Raw genomic sequence first — 16,780 nt, forward strand, 5'->3', positions numbered from 1 at the left:
GTGTTCATTGGAAGGACTGATGCTAAAGCTGAAACTGCAATACTTTGGCCAACTCATGTGACGAGTTGACTCACTGGAAAAGACTCTGATGCTGGGATGGATTGGGGGCGGGAGGAGACGGGGACAACAGAGAATGAGATGGCTGGATGGCATCACCGACTCTGTGGACATGAGTTTGAGTGAACTCCGGGAGTTGGTGATGGACAGGGAGGCCTGGCGTTCTGTGATTCATGGGGTCGCGGAGAGTCGGACACGACTGAGCGACTGAACTGAACTGAAACTGAACTCACTAAAATTTGCGAGAGATTTTGTATCACTGCTGCTGCTGCTGCTGCTGCTAAGTCACTTCAGTCGTGTCCGACTCTGTGCGACCCCATAGACAGCAGCCAACCAGGCTCCCCCGTCCCTGGGATTCTCCAGGCAGGAACACTGGAGTGGGTTGCCATTTCCTTCTCCATTTGTATCACTAAAAAAAAAAAAAAAATTCAGAGAATGCTGGGACTCAAGTATTTACAATGAACAAATGTTAGCATTGACAGGGGCAGCTCCAAGCCTCAAAATGCATTCAAGGTGATGATCCAGCCACTGTTGACTTACACTGACAGCTGAGGGGGTCCGTGGCGCTCAGTCCATAGTGATTTGGCTTGCATCTGTCACATTTTGCTCCTTCTACGTTCTCCTTACACAGGCATCGGTTGGTCACAGACCCCAAGTCAGGATCAGAGTGGCTTACACAAAGCCCACCCGAAATGGTCCCATCAGGATCACAGTCACAAGCTGGGGACACAGATGTGCATTATCTTAATTAACTGCAAATTGTGAGAACCCTGAAATAGAAACATACTGCTTTACCTTCAGGAGAAGGCAATGGCAACCCACTAGAGTACTCTTGCCTGGAAAATCCCAAGGACGGAGGAGCCTGGTAGGCTGCAGTCCATGGGGTCGCTAAAAGTCGGACACAACTGAGCTACTTCACTTTCACTTTTCACTTTCATGCATTGGAGAAGGAAATGGCAACCCACTCCAGTGTTCTTGCCTGGAGAATCCCAGGGACGGGGGAGCTTGGTGGGCTGCCGTCTATGGGGTCGCACAGAGTCGGACACGACTGAAGCGACTTGTAGCAGCAGCAGCTTTACCTTCACTATAACTGTTTTAGCTGTTTAACTACAATAAATATGTTTGAATAATTAAACCAGTGAGCAAAGGCTGCTCGGATATATCTCCCATATCTCAGGACTAGAAAAATATTGAATAATACACAAATATATTTTTAAAAGAATTTTAAGTAATTCTAAAGGAAGAGGACTGCTGCTGCTGCTAAGTAGCGTCAGTTGTGTCCAACTCTGTGCAACCCCATAGACGGCAGCCCACCAGGCTTCCCCATCCCTAGGATTGTCCAAGCAAGAACACTGGAGTGGATTGCCATTTCCTTCTCCAATGCATGAAAGTGAAAAGTGAAAGTGAAGTTGCTCAGTCCGACTCTTAGCGACCCCATGGACTGTAGCCTACCAGGCTTCTCTGTCCATGGGATTTCCCAGGCAAGAATACTGGAGTGGGGTGCCATTGCCTTCTCCAAAAGGAAGAGTACTAGAGAAAGTTTATTATGAAAGCCAGATGTTAAGAATAGATTGATGAAAAAAAGCAACAAACTATAAAATTTATATGGACCACAAATAACCCTGAAGAGCCAAAGCAATCTTAAGAAAAGAAGAAAGCTGGAGCCACCATGCTTCCAAATTATATTACAAAAGAATAGTAATCAAAAGAGCATGGTATCAGCATAAAAATAAACACATAACCCAGTGGAACAGAACAGAGGGCCCAGTGACAGACGCACACATATATGGTCAACTAATTTATGACAAGACTATATGCCGGGGAAATGCCAGTCTCTTCAATAAAAGATGTTGGGAAGACAGAACAGCCATGTACAAAAGAAAAAACTGGATCTCTCTCTTACACCATTCACAAAAATTAATTCAAGGTGGACTGAAGAATGTAAGATCTTAAACCAGAAAACTCCTGGAAGAAAACACAGGCAGCAAACTTTTTGATATCGTTCCTGGCAATGATTGCTTGCACTGGAAATCAAAATCAAAGGCAAACAAAAGGAAAAATAAACAGGTGGTACCATATCAAACTAAAAAGCTTCTGCACAGCAAAGGAAACCACCCACAAAATGAAGAGGCAATCTACTGGCAAGGACAAGAAATAACAAGTGTTTTCAAGGATGTGAAGCAAAGGGAACTTTTTTGTACTGTTGATGGGAATGTAAATTGGTGCAGCCACTATGGAAAGCAATATCGAGGTTCCCCCCAAATGAAAAATATGAAATACCCAGAAATTCCATTGCTAGGTACTTATCTGAAGAAAATGAAAACACTAATTTAAAAAGATACATGAACTCTATGTTCATTGCAGCATTCTTTATAATAGGCAAGACACAGAAGCAACTTAAGCAATCAGTCAATAAAGAAATATACCACATTGTGTATATTTACACAATGGAATATTATACAGTCACAAAAGAATGAATTCTTGCCTTTTGTGGAAAAATGGGTGGGTTTTGAGGGCATTATGCTTAGTGAAATAAGGTAGATAAAGACAGTACCACATGATCTCACTTACATATAGAATCTCAAAAAAATACCCAAAGCAAACTCACAGTCATAATAAATTGGTGGTTTCCAGAGGTGGGGATGAGAGAGATGGGTGAAGGTAGTCAAGAGGCACAAATTTCCAGTTATAGAATAAATAAATCATTACCGTAACGTACAGCATGGTAAACATGGTTAATAGTGTATCCTACATTTGAAAGTTGCTAAGAGAGTAGATTTTAAAAGTCCTCAAATTGTAACTATGTGTGGTAATGGTGACAGCTAGACTTATTGCAGTGATAATTTTGCAGGATACACAAACATGAGTCACACTGTATACCTGAAGCTGATAAAATGTCATATATCAATTATATCTCAGTTTAAACATCAGATTGATTATTTTAGGGGTGATGAAAATGTTGTGAGCTAAGTAGTGGCTGTGGTTGCAAAACATTGTGCCAGTGAATTGTGTTCACTTTTAAATGGTTAATTTTATGTTATATGAATTTCACTTCAATTTTTAAAAAGACTTTTAAAAGACTCTAAAGGTGAAAATAAGGTCAGGAGATAAGTAAGCGTGGGATGGTGTAATGAAATATGTATCATATATTTGATTTCATACACTATAAAGGCATCAAGTGACATGATAAAGAGGAAAAAAAATCACATAAAACGTCTACCAAGTCTCTGAAATATGGTTGTTAAGAAAGTAAATCTGTCTTTCCCATTACAAAAAAATATGTTACAAAGGTAAGAACTATCATTCTTTTTGAGTCTTCTTGGAAAGGAGCACCTTCAAGAAAGAAAAAGAGAGAATGAGAAATGTTCAAATCTTTGTTTTAATTTCGGAAATCTGTTGGTGGACAAAAGCTTCCATGAAGAGATTCTGGAAAATGAGAAACAGTCATATGTAACAAAAGTAGTAACCTCCTCCACCTTTTTTTTTTTCAGTAGAAAATTCAAACAATTAAAAGAAGGAATGTCATATGAAAAAGGATGCTGATAATATTAGTAATTCCAGTGGGTAAAAGCTAGAAAATGTAGCGCTTCACCGAGTATAAGAAAGAACAGTTGGGACTGCCCAATATAGCAGCAGCCTTCTTATCATTGGAGGTCTGGTTGTGACTTCAGTATAGAGGACAAATGCATTCATTAATAGACATTAGGTGACCAACAAGGTCATCTTGTATCTTCGTGGACCTGTGTTTTCAAGAGATTCCACTTTTAAGGAAAGCAATAAAGATTTTTAAAAAATATCTGGATTCTAAGAAGCAACTATGTTAAGATTTATACATGTTTACTTTGGAGTAATAAAACAAAACCCTCAAGTCTAAAGCAATGTTTACCTAACCACCATTTAGGTTAGTGTATTTAGGGGAAAAAATTCAGTCAGTTTGGAATCACTGAAGCAAACAGTTGTCTGACAGAATCTTTTGTTTGATTTTCAGTTGTTTATTACTGGATTGTGACTGGTGATAAAATCTTACTATGGAAAACCAGCACTGGTTTCTGTTTAGTTTGGGGAAAAAACCCACAATTTTCTTCTAATTAAAGCCAGTTGTTTCTAGGAAGGAAGGAACAAACTAGGTTCATTTTAGAAGTAGCCAAAAGACAAAAAAACTCATCTTTATTTGGGAGACACTCCAAAAGGTCAGCAATGAGTTCCAGAGTATAATTTAATTATACACAGAAATATCCTTTGGGAAAGGGAAATGGGAATGGCCTATAAGTTTGAAATAATCCTGTATTATGGCCTTTAGAGTAGAAGTCCAATAAAGTATTTTCGGGTCACACAATTAAATTCCAGCAAACATATTATTGGTGGAGACGAATAAATATTTGTTTCCTCTGTATCACATTCAACTGTGTCTTAAATCATAGAAGGTTTAAAACTGGTCAACTCTTAGGCCTGGAATCTGATCATGTAAATATTTAGGGTCAAACTAGGACAGCTTAGAGAAAATTTATATGAGAATGCTGGTCAAATACACTCATATGTGTACACACACTTACAAGTACATAAACATGTGCTTAGAGAAGCTAAGAAGTCTCAAAATTGTTTTTTTTTTTTTACAAGCTCCTCATTTGCCTTTCCTCGAGAAATTCCTTATTCACAAAGAATGGTTTTTAAATTTCAAATCAAGGGTACTAATTTTCTTTCCTTCTTTTCCTCCAAAAACACCATTAAGTTAATACTAAGTGCTCTTAAAGAGCAAGACTCTGGTTGATGTACTTTATTTGAAATATTTGGTTTAGTTATTTCCAACCTCCTTTCAGATTCCCAGATTATCTGTTCCTAAACACTGTATTTTCCTGATTCCATCTAAGAAATTTCATCTTCATTTACAAATACAGAGCTTTATAAACGTTAATAAAAGCTGTGTGTGTGTGAGAGAGAGAGAGAGAAAGATAGGGCAGAAGGACAGGGAGGGAGAGATAAGTGGACTATGGATTCTGGTAAAAAATGTAGGGCACTTAGCACATCAATTTAAAGAAATGTGTTTTCTGAGGACCCAATTCTTTATATTAAATAGGGCATGTAAGGTAAATTTCTTTTTTTTTTAAGGTAAACTTTTATACAATCAGCTACCTACTGAGTAATCTGAGCAAAAAAATTTCATTTATGAAATTTTCATCCACATCATGATGATTTAAACTTTAAAATCTAGGACACTGTATGTATTTGGGTGGCTGCTGATTTACTTTGGCATAAGACTTCAATTTATGTATTATGATTATGTAAAGTCTGAAACTGGAGTTTCATAGCAAGTCCCTCAGACTTCCCAGGTAGCGCAGTGGTAAAGAATCTGCCTGCCAATGCAGGAGCCATGGGTGCGATCTCTGGGTCAACAAGATCCCCAAGAGGAAGAAATGGCAACCCACACCAGTAATCTTGCCTAGAGAATCCCACATACAGAGGAGCAGGGCAGGCTGCAGTCCATAGCGTTGCAAAGAGTCAGACATGACTGAGCAAGCACACAGCATAATATAATTTATCTCAAGTTTGAAAACATGTCAACATGTATCATTTGTTGAATCAAAATGTGTGAAAGTATAACAAGAAGCAAGGTAATGATAATTGCTAAACATATGAGAGCTTATCCATAGGAAGGAGGGTAGACAGAGGAGAAGTGGCTAGACTACCCCATTCATCGTGCTGTCATGCTGCAGTGATGTCCTGAAGGTGAGAGGGCAAGACACTATGTTCTGACAAAGCTAGTGGTGGGTATATAATTTATATTATATATATAAATGTTATTTTCTATTATTTTGTCTATGCCTAAAATATTATCTTTTAAAAAGTTGAGACTAATAAAGTGAAAAACTTTTAAACATTAAAAAAAGAAAAATGAGAGACTTTCCTGGTGGTCTGGTGGCTGAGACTCATGGGGACAGGGTTCAATCCCTGGCCAGGGAACTAGATCCCACATGCCACAACTAAGATCTTACGTGCCACCACAACAAAGATTGAAGCTCCCACGTACCATAACCAAGACCTGGTGTAGCCATAAAGATACATTTTTTTTTTTAAAGGAAAAGTGAAACAAGGTAAATTAGCTTAGCAAAACTGAATCATCTACAGCCAAATGCTATAGCCAATCTGCGTACTTAATTACTTCCCTGAGTTGACACTGCAGGTGCTTGTGGCAGCTTCTGAAACTATTGCCCCCTTCTGGTTGAATCCAGAACAGTTTCCTAATTCATCAGTATCAGCCCTGGGAGCTCGGTGGGTAAAGAAACTCTCTGCAGTGTAGGTGACCCGGGTTCAATCCCTGGGTTAGGAAAATCCCCTCAGGAAGGAAATGGCAACCCACTCCAGTATTCTTGCCTGGAAAATCCTATGGATGGAGGAGCCTGGCAGACTACAGTCCATGGGTTGCAAGAGTAGGACACGACTTAGCGACTAAACCACCACAGCCATGGCTGTGAGACCACAGGGAGGGACCTAGATTATCTGGCCCAACTTGTTCAGAGAGGGAAAAGCTCAGAACCGAAGTGATTTTGCAATTCCCACCACTAAGAGGGCAGTGTGGAGATGCTGCTGAGCCCAGTGGGGACCAGTTCCATCAGCACCTGCTCAGATGAGGGGCGAGGATGGGTCAGAGGCTGGGGACTCACGAATGCACACATAAGGATCCGAGATGGCCTTAAGGGGGTCCCTGTAGAAGAGAGGTCTGCAGCGGTCACAGTGCTGGCCGTCATCACACACGCCCCCACTGCAGCCCCCGCTCGCCAGGTATGCAGTCATGTCGAAGTGACAGCGGTTAGAGTGGCCGTTACAGTGACAAGCTGAAAACCCAGAAAAGTTATGAGAGATCGCCAAGGTCCCCACGGTGAACATCCCAGGGATGGTGGCTCCCTGCTCCATCACCCATTTTCCTCTCCTCCACTTTCTTCAGACTCCTTACATCAAGTACATAGAAGCTTAAAATAGTTGCTTTCAAGGATCTTTTTAGCACTCCAATTCTGCTCATATACTCTCTATAAAATGTGTTCTCAAAATGTTCACTATTTAGGTTTTTTTCTTTTTAATCAGGAAGAGAAATACAAATCGTTTGGGTGACCTAAAAGACATAGGATGCAATATTTTTTTGTTGCTGTTTTTCAATAAAGAATATATTTAGGGCTTTCCAGGCGGCACAGAGGTAAAGAATCTGCCTGCCAATGCAGGAGATGTGGGTTTGTCTGGGTCGGGAAGATCCCCTAGAGGAAGAAATGGCAACCCCTCCGGTATTCTGGCCTGGAGAATCCCAAATACAGAGGAATGTGGTGGGCTACAGTCCATGGGGTGGCAAAGAATTAGATATTAGACTGAGCACACAGCACACACAAAGAACATGTTTACTGACTCAGACTGGTAAATCTGAAGGTTTTACATCACATGTTTGGTAGTATGGTAGTACTGGATTCTCCAGATTAGATGCTAGAGCTGGGTCCAGCTAGCCACTCCTTCTCTAGGGCAGACCTGCTGGAAGCGGGGCTAAATGTCATTTTCCTCCCAACAGGCGCTCACCCAGACCATCAGAAGGAAGGGTAATCTGTTTAAAGGGATCTGTGTATCTTTGTGGTAATAGCTGTGCTACTTGCCTGGTTGGGTTTTCCCCTGTAAACAGCATAAGCCTGGGCCACATTTTGCTGGGTCGTGTCCGCTGTGACACCCATGGATGGGGATTTTTCATAAGCGCTCACCTAATAACCTCTTTGTCAAATCCTGTTTTTCCCACATTTGGGAAAAGAAACTGAATAACAGCTTTAGAAATGCATCAAAATTCAGAGGCAGAAAACACATGGCAAAACTCCCTCCTATCTTTTTAAGTCTAAATATTTTATTAAAAAAAACAATAACCTGTCAAACTCCATCCTGGGCCTCATTTCTCATATCTTAGCTGACATATGGGTTTAAGGTCACATTCACTGAGTGTATATTATTCAGGAAAACAGTGGGGCTCTCTGTACAAATTCTAGTGGTCACCAGATTGTTGGAGTGACACCATCCCCACTGATATTACCCTCCCATGGCTGTGCCCCTCCTATGGAAAGGGCCACACAACATATAATCTAGTTCTTCAAATTAATGTTAAGTTTTGGTGTGAGGGTTGGAGAAGCTGGTGTTCTTCTGTGCAGGAGACATGAGGAATATCACACAGTTGGAGCTGGATGTCACAAATTGACCCCCTGTGGTGCCAGAAGCCCAACAGAAACCAGCTAAATGTTCTCCAAAAGAAGGGAGAGCAGAGACTGGAAAAGGGAAAAGGGAAAGCAGAGTTTCATATAAGGAAACTCAGTCGATGTTAAGAACTGAGGTCCACCCACCTCGGCAAGCACTGTCCACGAGGCTCGTAGCTGGCCTCCAAGGAACATCCTGGAAGAAGTCCTTGCACCTCTCACAGTTCGGGCCATCTGCATTGTGCTGACAGATGCATCGACCATGAACCTGCATGCGTGAGGAACATGAACGGTGTGAATTAGAAAACTAAAACTGGAAAAAGTTGTGGGATTCTCTTGATTTTTCACAAAATGCCCTCAGTGCCCACATTCCCAGGAAAAGGTCCATTTCTGGTGAAACATATGAGGTGTCTAAGTGGAAAGATCTATAGCCTCCGGCCTTGCCTGTTATGACCAATAGTTCAAAACCATTTTTAGTTAGACACACTCCCAAGACTGCACAAAATTAAATTCTTCTACTGTATTATTCCTTTAAGATTAGTCCCAGGAGTGGAGAAGATCTGCACTGCTTAGGACCGAGTCATTCATAGCCTGTCACTTGAGGTGATGGCTTTCGACAGCATCAGATGTCACTCACACACTTTGGCACAGTCCAGGCTCTCACATGAATAGACCCTCAATACATTTTTATGAGACAATGTATGTGACATGGTTCCTCCCCATAAAATCTCCATTCCCTAAAAAACCAATAAACAAGAGAGAATAAGAAGGACCATCTGGAAATCATAAATTACAAATTCTGCCCTTTAGCTCAATGATGCCCACATGTGGCAGAATTCACAAGAACTTCTGTCCAGAGAACCAAAGGCCCCCAGATGGCCTGATGGGCCAGATTGAATGATACATGCCTGGCACAAAGAGGGCTCTAGGCTTGTTGATCCCCACATACAGAGTTTGACATACATTCAGCACTAAGACAGTGAAGGGAAGATAGGAGTATCAATCTTGCTCTCGGGTGAATTTGTAACTCACCATGCCGGGAGGGCTGAAAACATCACCGCGCGTCTTCTGTGTTGAACCACATTCGCTAGCATGGCCATTGCATAAACAGCTTCCTCGAACCACCATCTCATACAGAGCATAGTAGTATTTATCAAGGGAATCATTTTGCCTTCTTCCAAGCTGAAACTCCAATACTTTGGCCACCTCATGCGATGAGTTGACTCACTGGAAAAGACTCTGATGCTAGGAGGGATTGGGGGTAGGAGGAGACGGGGACAGCAGAGAATGAGATGGCTGGATGGCATCACCGACTCGATGGACATGAGTTTGAGTGAACTCCGGGAGTTGGTGATAGACAGGGAGGCCTGGCGTGCTGTGATTCATGGGGTCGCAAAGAGTCGGACACGACTAAGCAACTGAACTGAACTGAACTGAAAGCAAAGTATCCCAAGAGTATGGAGCCTGGTAAAGTTTATCCTCAGGTTTGTTAATGTCATAAGGTCTAGAGAAAGGAAAATAATGAAATTAATAAATCAAAGTGCATTAGGTTGGATGGGTTCAAAGTACTCTCCTTGACTGATACTCCCTTACCATCCTATAGACATCCAGTGACAAGGAATCTCCCTTACATGAAGTTTTACAAAAGAAGTCAGTGTGAAAAATATAAAGCAATTCATACCCTGGATGTAAGGGCTGTAAGGGTTTTCTATTTAAAAGCTGGGATTCAACACCTTTAAAACAACCTGTAAAACAAAGGTAGGTAAATTTAGAGTGTTTTACCCCCAAAATGTAAGTGTTCAATATACTCTTAAAGAAGATATCCTGACCTTACAAGAAGGCTGAGCCACTGTTTTCCACCTGGTGTAGAATGCAGATTATCATGTGGGTTCTCATTTGAATGAAAGTACCAAGAATGAAAATGAAGGAAGGTTGTTAAACTGTCATTCTAGCTTTTTATGCACAAGTGGTCCATGTAGATGGAAGTGCTGATACCACTGGTGGAAAGGGCTCCTACGCTTGGTTGGGGTGGAGTGACGGGTTCATGATTCAGCAAGTCCTCATCATTGTGAATCTGGCACTGGGGGATTCTGCTTTCTGTCACCATTCCTACTACCCTACCTGATAAGGTTCTACCTCTCAAGCCTACTCCTATGCTCTGACTTTCTGCCCATCACCAGCTCTGCTCTGAGGAAGTTCTGGGTAGATTCCACCCAGGCTGGGGGCTTGCAGAGCATGGAGGACTGCCATTAGCCTTTATGGTTCTTTTAAAAGGACTAGAAAAAGATATTCCTATGTCTGGCATCCTGGCCAGAGTGTCCAATTTGCATTTTAGCCCTTGTTTACCTTCAGCAGGGGCACTCTTGTACACGATCATTTCTTGTAAGGTGTTTGTAATTTATGTGACTATGAGCTGAATTCAGGACTCATTTCAATTTAGACACTGCCATTCCTAAACAAGCAGCAGCTCATGTTCTGTTTCAGTAGACACTACCTAAATTGTTTTCATATTGATTAACCATGATAACAAAAACAACAACAAAAAGATATCAAGGAAAGAAATTGAAGAAAGGAAATTCTACCTCACCACCAGTGGAGGGTTCAATATCCGAATATTTGGAGTCAAAAACAAGGTCTCCCACTCCCTGGGCCTGGCCAGATGTGATGTTAGGGAAGGAAGTAGCACAATCTTTGGAAAAATATTTGAACACTCTCCAGGTGTGTCCATAGTCTGTGGAGCGTTCAACTAACATTGCAGCAGGCCGAAAAGTCTAGAAGAAAAATCAGTTAAACTTGTCATGCTTCCCAAAAGTAGAATTTGTAACCCATTCCAGATTGACAATATTTTTGAATTCCATTTTTAATACCTTTATTTGTATCTTTTCAAATCTATTCTAAGGAATTCTCTGGCGGTTCCACTGCAGAGGGCACAGGTTTGATCCCTGGTCAGGCCACTAAGATCTCACATGCCATGTAGCAAGGCCAAGAAAAGGAAAAGAAAAAAAAAATCTATTCTATCATGAACACACCAAAATCTCTTTCTATCAAGTGGGCAACTATTTATGAGCACATGCTTTGTCCCAGAATCAAACTCCATCTTAAAATTGTTTCCGTATAAATTAATTGAAGAAAAATGGCATGTACTTTTTTTTAAAAGCCAATGCAGTTGACATTTTTATAGCAGTCTGCATGTGGTTTTCTTCATTTGGAATACTTTACCTCTGGCAAACTCTTATATATCCTTCAAAATCTACCATGAAGTTTACCCTGTTTCTCCAGAGTTGACTTCAGTTCAGTTCAGTTCAGTCGCTCAGTCGTGTCTGACTCTCTGCAACCCCATGAATCACAGCATGCCAGGCCTCCCTATTCATCACCAACCCCCAGAGTTCACTCAAACTCACGTCCACAGAGTTGGTGATGCCATCCAGCCATCTCATTCTCTGTCGTCCCCTTCTCCTCCCGCCCCCAACCTTTCCCAGCATCAGAGTCTTTTCCAGTGAGTCAACTCGTTGCATGAGGTGGCCAAAGCATTGCAGTTTCAGCTTTAGCATCAGTCCTTCCAATGAACACCCAGGATTGATCTCCTTTAGAATGGACTGGTTGGATCTCCTTGCAGTCCAAGGGACTCTCAAGAGTCTTCTCCAACACCACAGTTCAAAAGCATCAATTCTTCGGCGATCAGCTTTCTTCACAGTGTCAAATAACCCCCCAGCATTCTAATCGTACATCTATTTCTGTACTTATCACTCTGCATTGTAATTTCAAAATTATATATCTGTTTATACCTATGACTAGACTGTGAGTTCTTTGAAATCAAAGACTACTTCTTAAATTTTTAAAACTTTAAATTTTATGTTGATCTTTTATGACTAAAAGATGACTAAAACCTAGCACCAGGCCTGACAAAATTAGAGTTCTGATGAATGATTAAAGAATGATGACAGCAAAGATTTTCTCTGGCGTCTAACTCAGGAAAGAACCTTTAAATTTTCTTCCTCTTTTGAGCACATTTTTTAAAATTTTATTTCCTTAAATAATTTCCAGTGCCTCTCCTTTTATCCTCGAAATTATCTTTCTAGTTCTTATCATCTCTAGCACCCCAGAGCTTGGAGGTTTTCTTTTTCCTGTATCTTCCAAGACTCTCTCTTTTCTTTTTTGTTAACCATGTAAGTTATTATTTAATGAGCACTGGTGTTCTTTTGTTTTTCATTCAAGAGCAAAAAGCGAAGATAACAAAGCTCCAGTCTGGATTTGAACAGCTTTTTGTTCTCTGCAGGGGAGCAAGCAAGTGAAATCTAAGGTATGCGAAGCATCCGGTAAGTAGATAAGGGGCAGCACTCTGCACATCTGTACCTTGAAGGTCAGAATAAGGTGACTGAGCTGAAATAAGGCCTCTAGGTCCAGTCTGATGCTGACATGATCAAGACCTAAAGGAAAATCCAGAAAGAAGAAAATTATTGATTTTGAGAGACAACTGTTTACCTTGCTAATTCCTTACTGTCTGTAATGAAACTCTTTGGAATTTTATGGCTGGTGATTAACACTCTTGCCAGGTCTGTTGGAGTGGCTTTCCATGCAATTCACTCAGGATAAAGTCTATGTGAGGGTAATGTCAGTTTTCCCCAATGGTGCCCACATTTATATTTTAGTGACAACGCACACAGCCACAGTGTGGCAGTATGACAAACCACCAAGGGAGTTCCTGGATGGTCCCTATAGGTAGAAAGAGAGGGCTCATTGTGTTCACCTCAGATCTTCACTTCATATAAGCTAGTAGCCTGCACATGGCAAACACCCACACCCTCTCATTCCAACAGCTACAAGGAAGCACCTGACCTAGTTGTATTGTCACTCAGCAGAAAACACATCTTGGATTTTTCTCCTGGGACTGAGGGTCTGTGGGCTCCTCTGTGGTGACCAATCATGTTCCTGTCCAGTGGATGACACTGAAAAAGCCTCATACTATGCTTGCCCTGCTGCTGCTGCTGCTAAGTTGCTTCAGTTGTGTCCAACTCTGTGTGACCCCATAGATGGCAGCCCACCAGGCTCCGCTGTCCCTGGGATTCTCCAGGCAAGAACACTGGAGTGGGTTGCCATTTCCTTCTCCAATGCATGGAAGTGAAAAGTGAAAGTGAAGTCGCTCAGTCGTGTCCGACTCTTTGCGACCCCAGAGACTACAGCCTACCAGGCTCCGTCCATGGGATTTTCCAGGCGAGAGTACTGGAGTGGGGTGCCATTGCCTTCTCCGACTATGCTTGCTCTAAATCATCTTATATACTGATGATGATGATTTCCTTACTCCCTTGTCATTGTCTAGAGTCCCCTACAGGAAATACATTTAGGTATCCAAAGACAATAGAGGGACTATAGCCCAAACACCCTGGCCAGGACTTTGCACTGAGACAGCTCGGGGCCATCCAGGTATAGCACGGATGTGAAGCATCAGCTCCAATCCAGACATGATGGAAGCTGCTCTCTAGAGTGGAACTGTCCAACGGATGTATGAGTCCCATGGGTCATTTAAAATTTCCTAGCAGGCACATTTTAAAAAGTAAAAAGAAACAGGAGAAATTAATTTATTATATATATATAGGCTATATATCTATAAAATATATTTATCCATATATTATAAATAACATGACATATTATAAATAATATACACTACAGATAATAAATATATATTGTAGATAATAGATTGTGGGCTGTGCTCAGTCATGTCGAACTCTTTGCAACCCCATGGACTATAGCCTGCTAGGTTCCTCTGTCCATGGGATTCTCCAGGCAAAAATGCTGGGGTGGGTTGCCATTTCCTACTCCAGAGGATCTTCTCAACTCAAAGATCAAATCCACATCTCTTGCATCTCCTGCATTGGCAGATGGATTCTTTAACACTGTACCACCTAGGAAACCCTAGATAGACAATACATTATCTGTAATTTATTTATATATTTAAATCACATGTATGATATAAATATTATATATAATACATTGCCTAAATATATTATATATAAATGTATACTATGCCTAATCCAGTATATCAAAAATATTCTCATTTCAACATGTAATCAATATTTTAAAAATTAGTGATGCTTTTTTATACATACTTCTTCCCCCAAACTAAGTCTTAGAAACCCAGGATGTTTTTACATACATAGCACATCTTGGTTAGGATTCCGTTCAGTTCAGTTGCTCAGTTGTGTCCGACTCTTTGCGACCCCATGGACTGCAGCACGCCAGGCTTCCCTGTTCATCACCAACTCCCGGAACTTGCTCAAACTCATGTCCATTGAGTCAGTGATGCCATCCAACCATCTCATCCTTTGTTGTCCCCTTCTCCTCCTGCTTTCAATCTTTCCCAGCATCAGGATCTTTTCCAATGAGTCAGTTCTTTGCATCAGGTGGCCAAAGTACTGGAGCTTCAGCTTTAGCATCAGTCCTTCCAATGAATATTCAGGGATGATTTCCTTTAGGATGGACTGATTGGATCTCCTTGCAGTCAGGGGACTCTCAAGAGTCTTCTCCAACATAACAGTTCAAAAGCATCAGTTCTTCGATGTTTAGCTTTCTTTATAGTCCAACTCTCACATCCATACATGACTACTGAAAAAAGCATAGCTTTCCTTCCAAGAAGCAAGCATCTTTTAATTTCATGGCTGCAGTCACCATCTTCAGTGATTTTGGAGCCCTGCAAAATAGTTTCTCACTGTTTCCATTGTTTCCCCATCTATTTGCCATGAAGTGATGGGACCAGATGCCATGATCTTAGTGTTCTGAATGTTGAGTTTTAAGCCAACTTTTCACTCTCTTCTTTCACTTTCATCAAGAGGCTCTTTAGTTCTTCTTCACTTTCTTCCATAAGGGTGGTGTCATCTGAATATATGAGGTTATTGTTATTGCTACTGGCAATCTTGATTCCAGTTTGTGCTTCATGCAGCCTGGCATTTCGCATGATGTAATCTGCATATGGACTTTCCTCATAGCTCAGTTTGTAAAGAATCCACCTGCAATGCAGGAGAGCTCGGTTCAATTCGTGGGTTGGGAAGATCTGCTGGAGAAGGGAAAGGCTACCCATTCCAGTATTCTGGCCTGGAGAATTCCATGGACTGTATAGTCCATGGGGTTGCAAAGAGTCAGACATGACTGAGTGACTTTCAGTTTCACTCTTCATATAAGCAAGGTGACAATATACAGCCTTGACATACTCCTTTCCCTATTTGGAACCAGTCTGTTGTTCCATGTCCAATTCTAACTGTTGCTCCTTGACCTGCATATAGATTTCTTAGGAGGTAGGTCAGGTGGTCTGGTATTCTCATCTCTTGAAGAATTTTTCACAGTTTGTTGTGATCCACACAGTCAAAGGCTTTGGCGTGGTCAATAAAACAGAAGTAGATGTTTTTCTGGAACGCTCTTGTTTTTTTGATGATCCAGCAGATGTTGGCAATTTGATCTCTGGTTCCTCTGTCTTTTCTAAATCCAGCTTGAACATCTGGAAGTTCTAAGTTCATGTACTGTGGAAGCCTGGCTTGGAGACTTTCGACCATTACATTGCTAGCGTGTAAGATGAGTGCAATTGTGCAGTAGTTTGAACATTCTTTGGCATTGCCTTCCTTTGGGATTGGAATGAAAACTGACGTTTTCCAGTCCTGTGGCCGCTGCTGAGTTTTCCAAATTTGCTGGCATATTGAGTGCAGCACTTTCACAGCATCATCTTTTAGGATTTGAAATAGCTCAACTGGAATTCCATTACCTCCACTAGCTTTGTTCGTAGTGATGCTTCCTAAGACCCAGTTGACTTCACATTCCAGGATGTGCGACTCTAGGTGAGTGATCACACCATCGTGGTTATCTGGGTCATGAAAATCTTTTTTGTATAGTTCTTCTGTGTATTCTTGCCACCTCTTCTTAATATCTTCTGCTTCTGTTAGGTGGATTAGCCATGTTTTATGTGCTCAGTTGCCATGTGTGGAGCCACAATATTGGAAAGTCTAGCTCCAGAGAACAATGATTTCACTGTGGTGAATTGGGATATAGCTTAATGTTCTAGGGTGAATGGCTTGGGGAAGGGTTTGTTGCTGAGAGGGCAGCTACATTCCAGGCTCTGTGTCAAAGGTTCCTAGCTCTTTCTGGAAAGGAGATCACCTGTTCCCTCTTGTTCTCAACCAAGCACTCAGTTGAGAACATCTTCTGTGCAGTCAGCTTGGACAGAAGGGCATTCCCTCTTAAGGAGACATGGAATGAATGCTGGGCATGTGGATCAAAGCAGCTGTGAAGCAAAAACGGTCCCATTCGTCAGTATGGTAAAAACCACCAACATTGACTAAGGAGAGTCCAACGAGAGGCCAATCATTAGGATCCAATTGAACTAGCATTTAATAGACACCAATCATGTCTGTGTCCAATGGATGACATAGAAAAATAGCCTTATACTATGCTCACCCTGAATGATCTTACTTATTATGATTTTTCCCACACTCCCCTCTTACGGCCTGGGATCCCTTTAGGGAAATATGTTTAGA

At 41.4% G+C, this 16,780-nt stretch overlaps 1 protein-coding gene across 1 annotated transcript in view; it reads right to left on the reverse strand.

Moving 5' to 3' along the window:
• LAMB4 (laminin subunit beta 4) overlaps positions 1 to 16,780 on the reverse strand; it is a 121,479-nt gene that overhangs the window by 84,123 nt on the left and 20,576 nt on the right. The window contains 8 exon segments of the mRNA XM_088834345.1: positions 598 to 777; positions 6,717 to 6,887; positions 8,412 to 8,532; positions 9,297 to 9,446; positions 9,689 to 9,768; positions 9,946 to 10,009; positions 10,847 to 11,035; positions 12,618 to 12,691. Coding sequence (XP_088690471.1) covers positions 598 to 777; positions 6,717 to 6,887; positions 8,412 to 8,532; positions 9,297 to 9,446; positions 9,689 to 9,768; positions 9,946 to 10,009; positions 10,847 to 11,035; positions 12,618 to 12,691 — 1,029 coding nt within the window.

Source organism: Moschus berezovskii, chromosome 3 (assembly GCF_049115385.1).
Source record: "Moschus berezovskii isolate FMDL1 chromosome 3, NW_MosBer_1.0, whole genome shotgun sequence".
In the NCBI taxonomy this organism is placed as follows: domain Eukaryota; kingdom Metazoa; phylum Chordata; class Mammalia; order Artiodactyla; family Moschidae; genus Moschus; species Moschus berezovskii.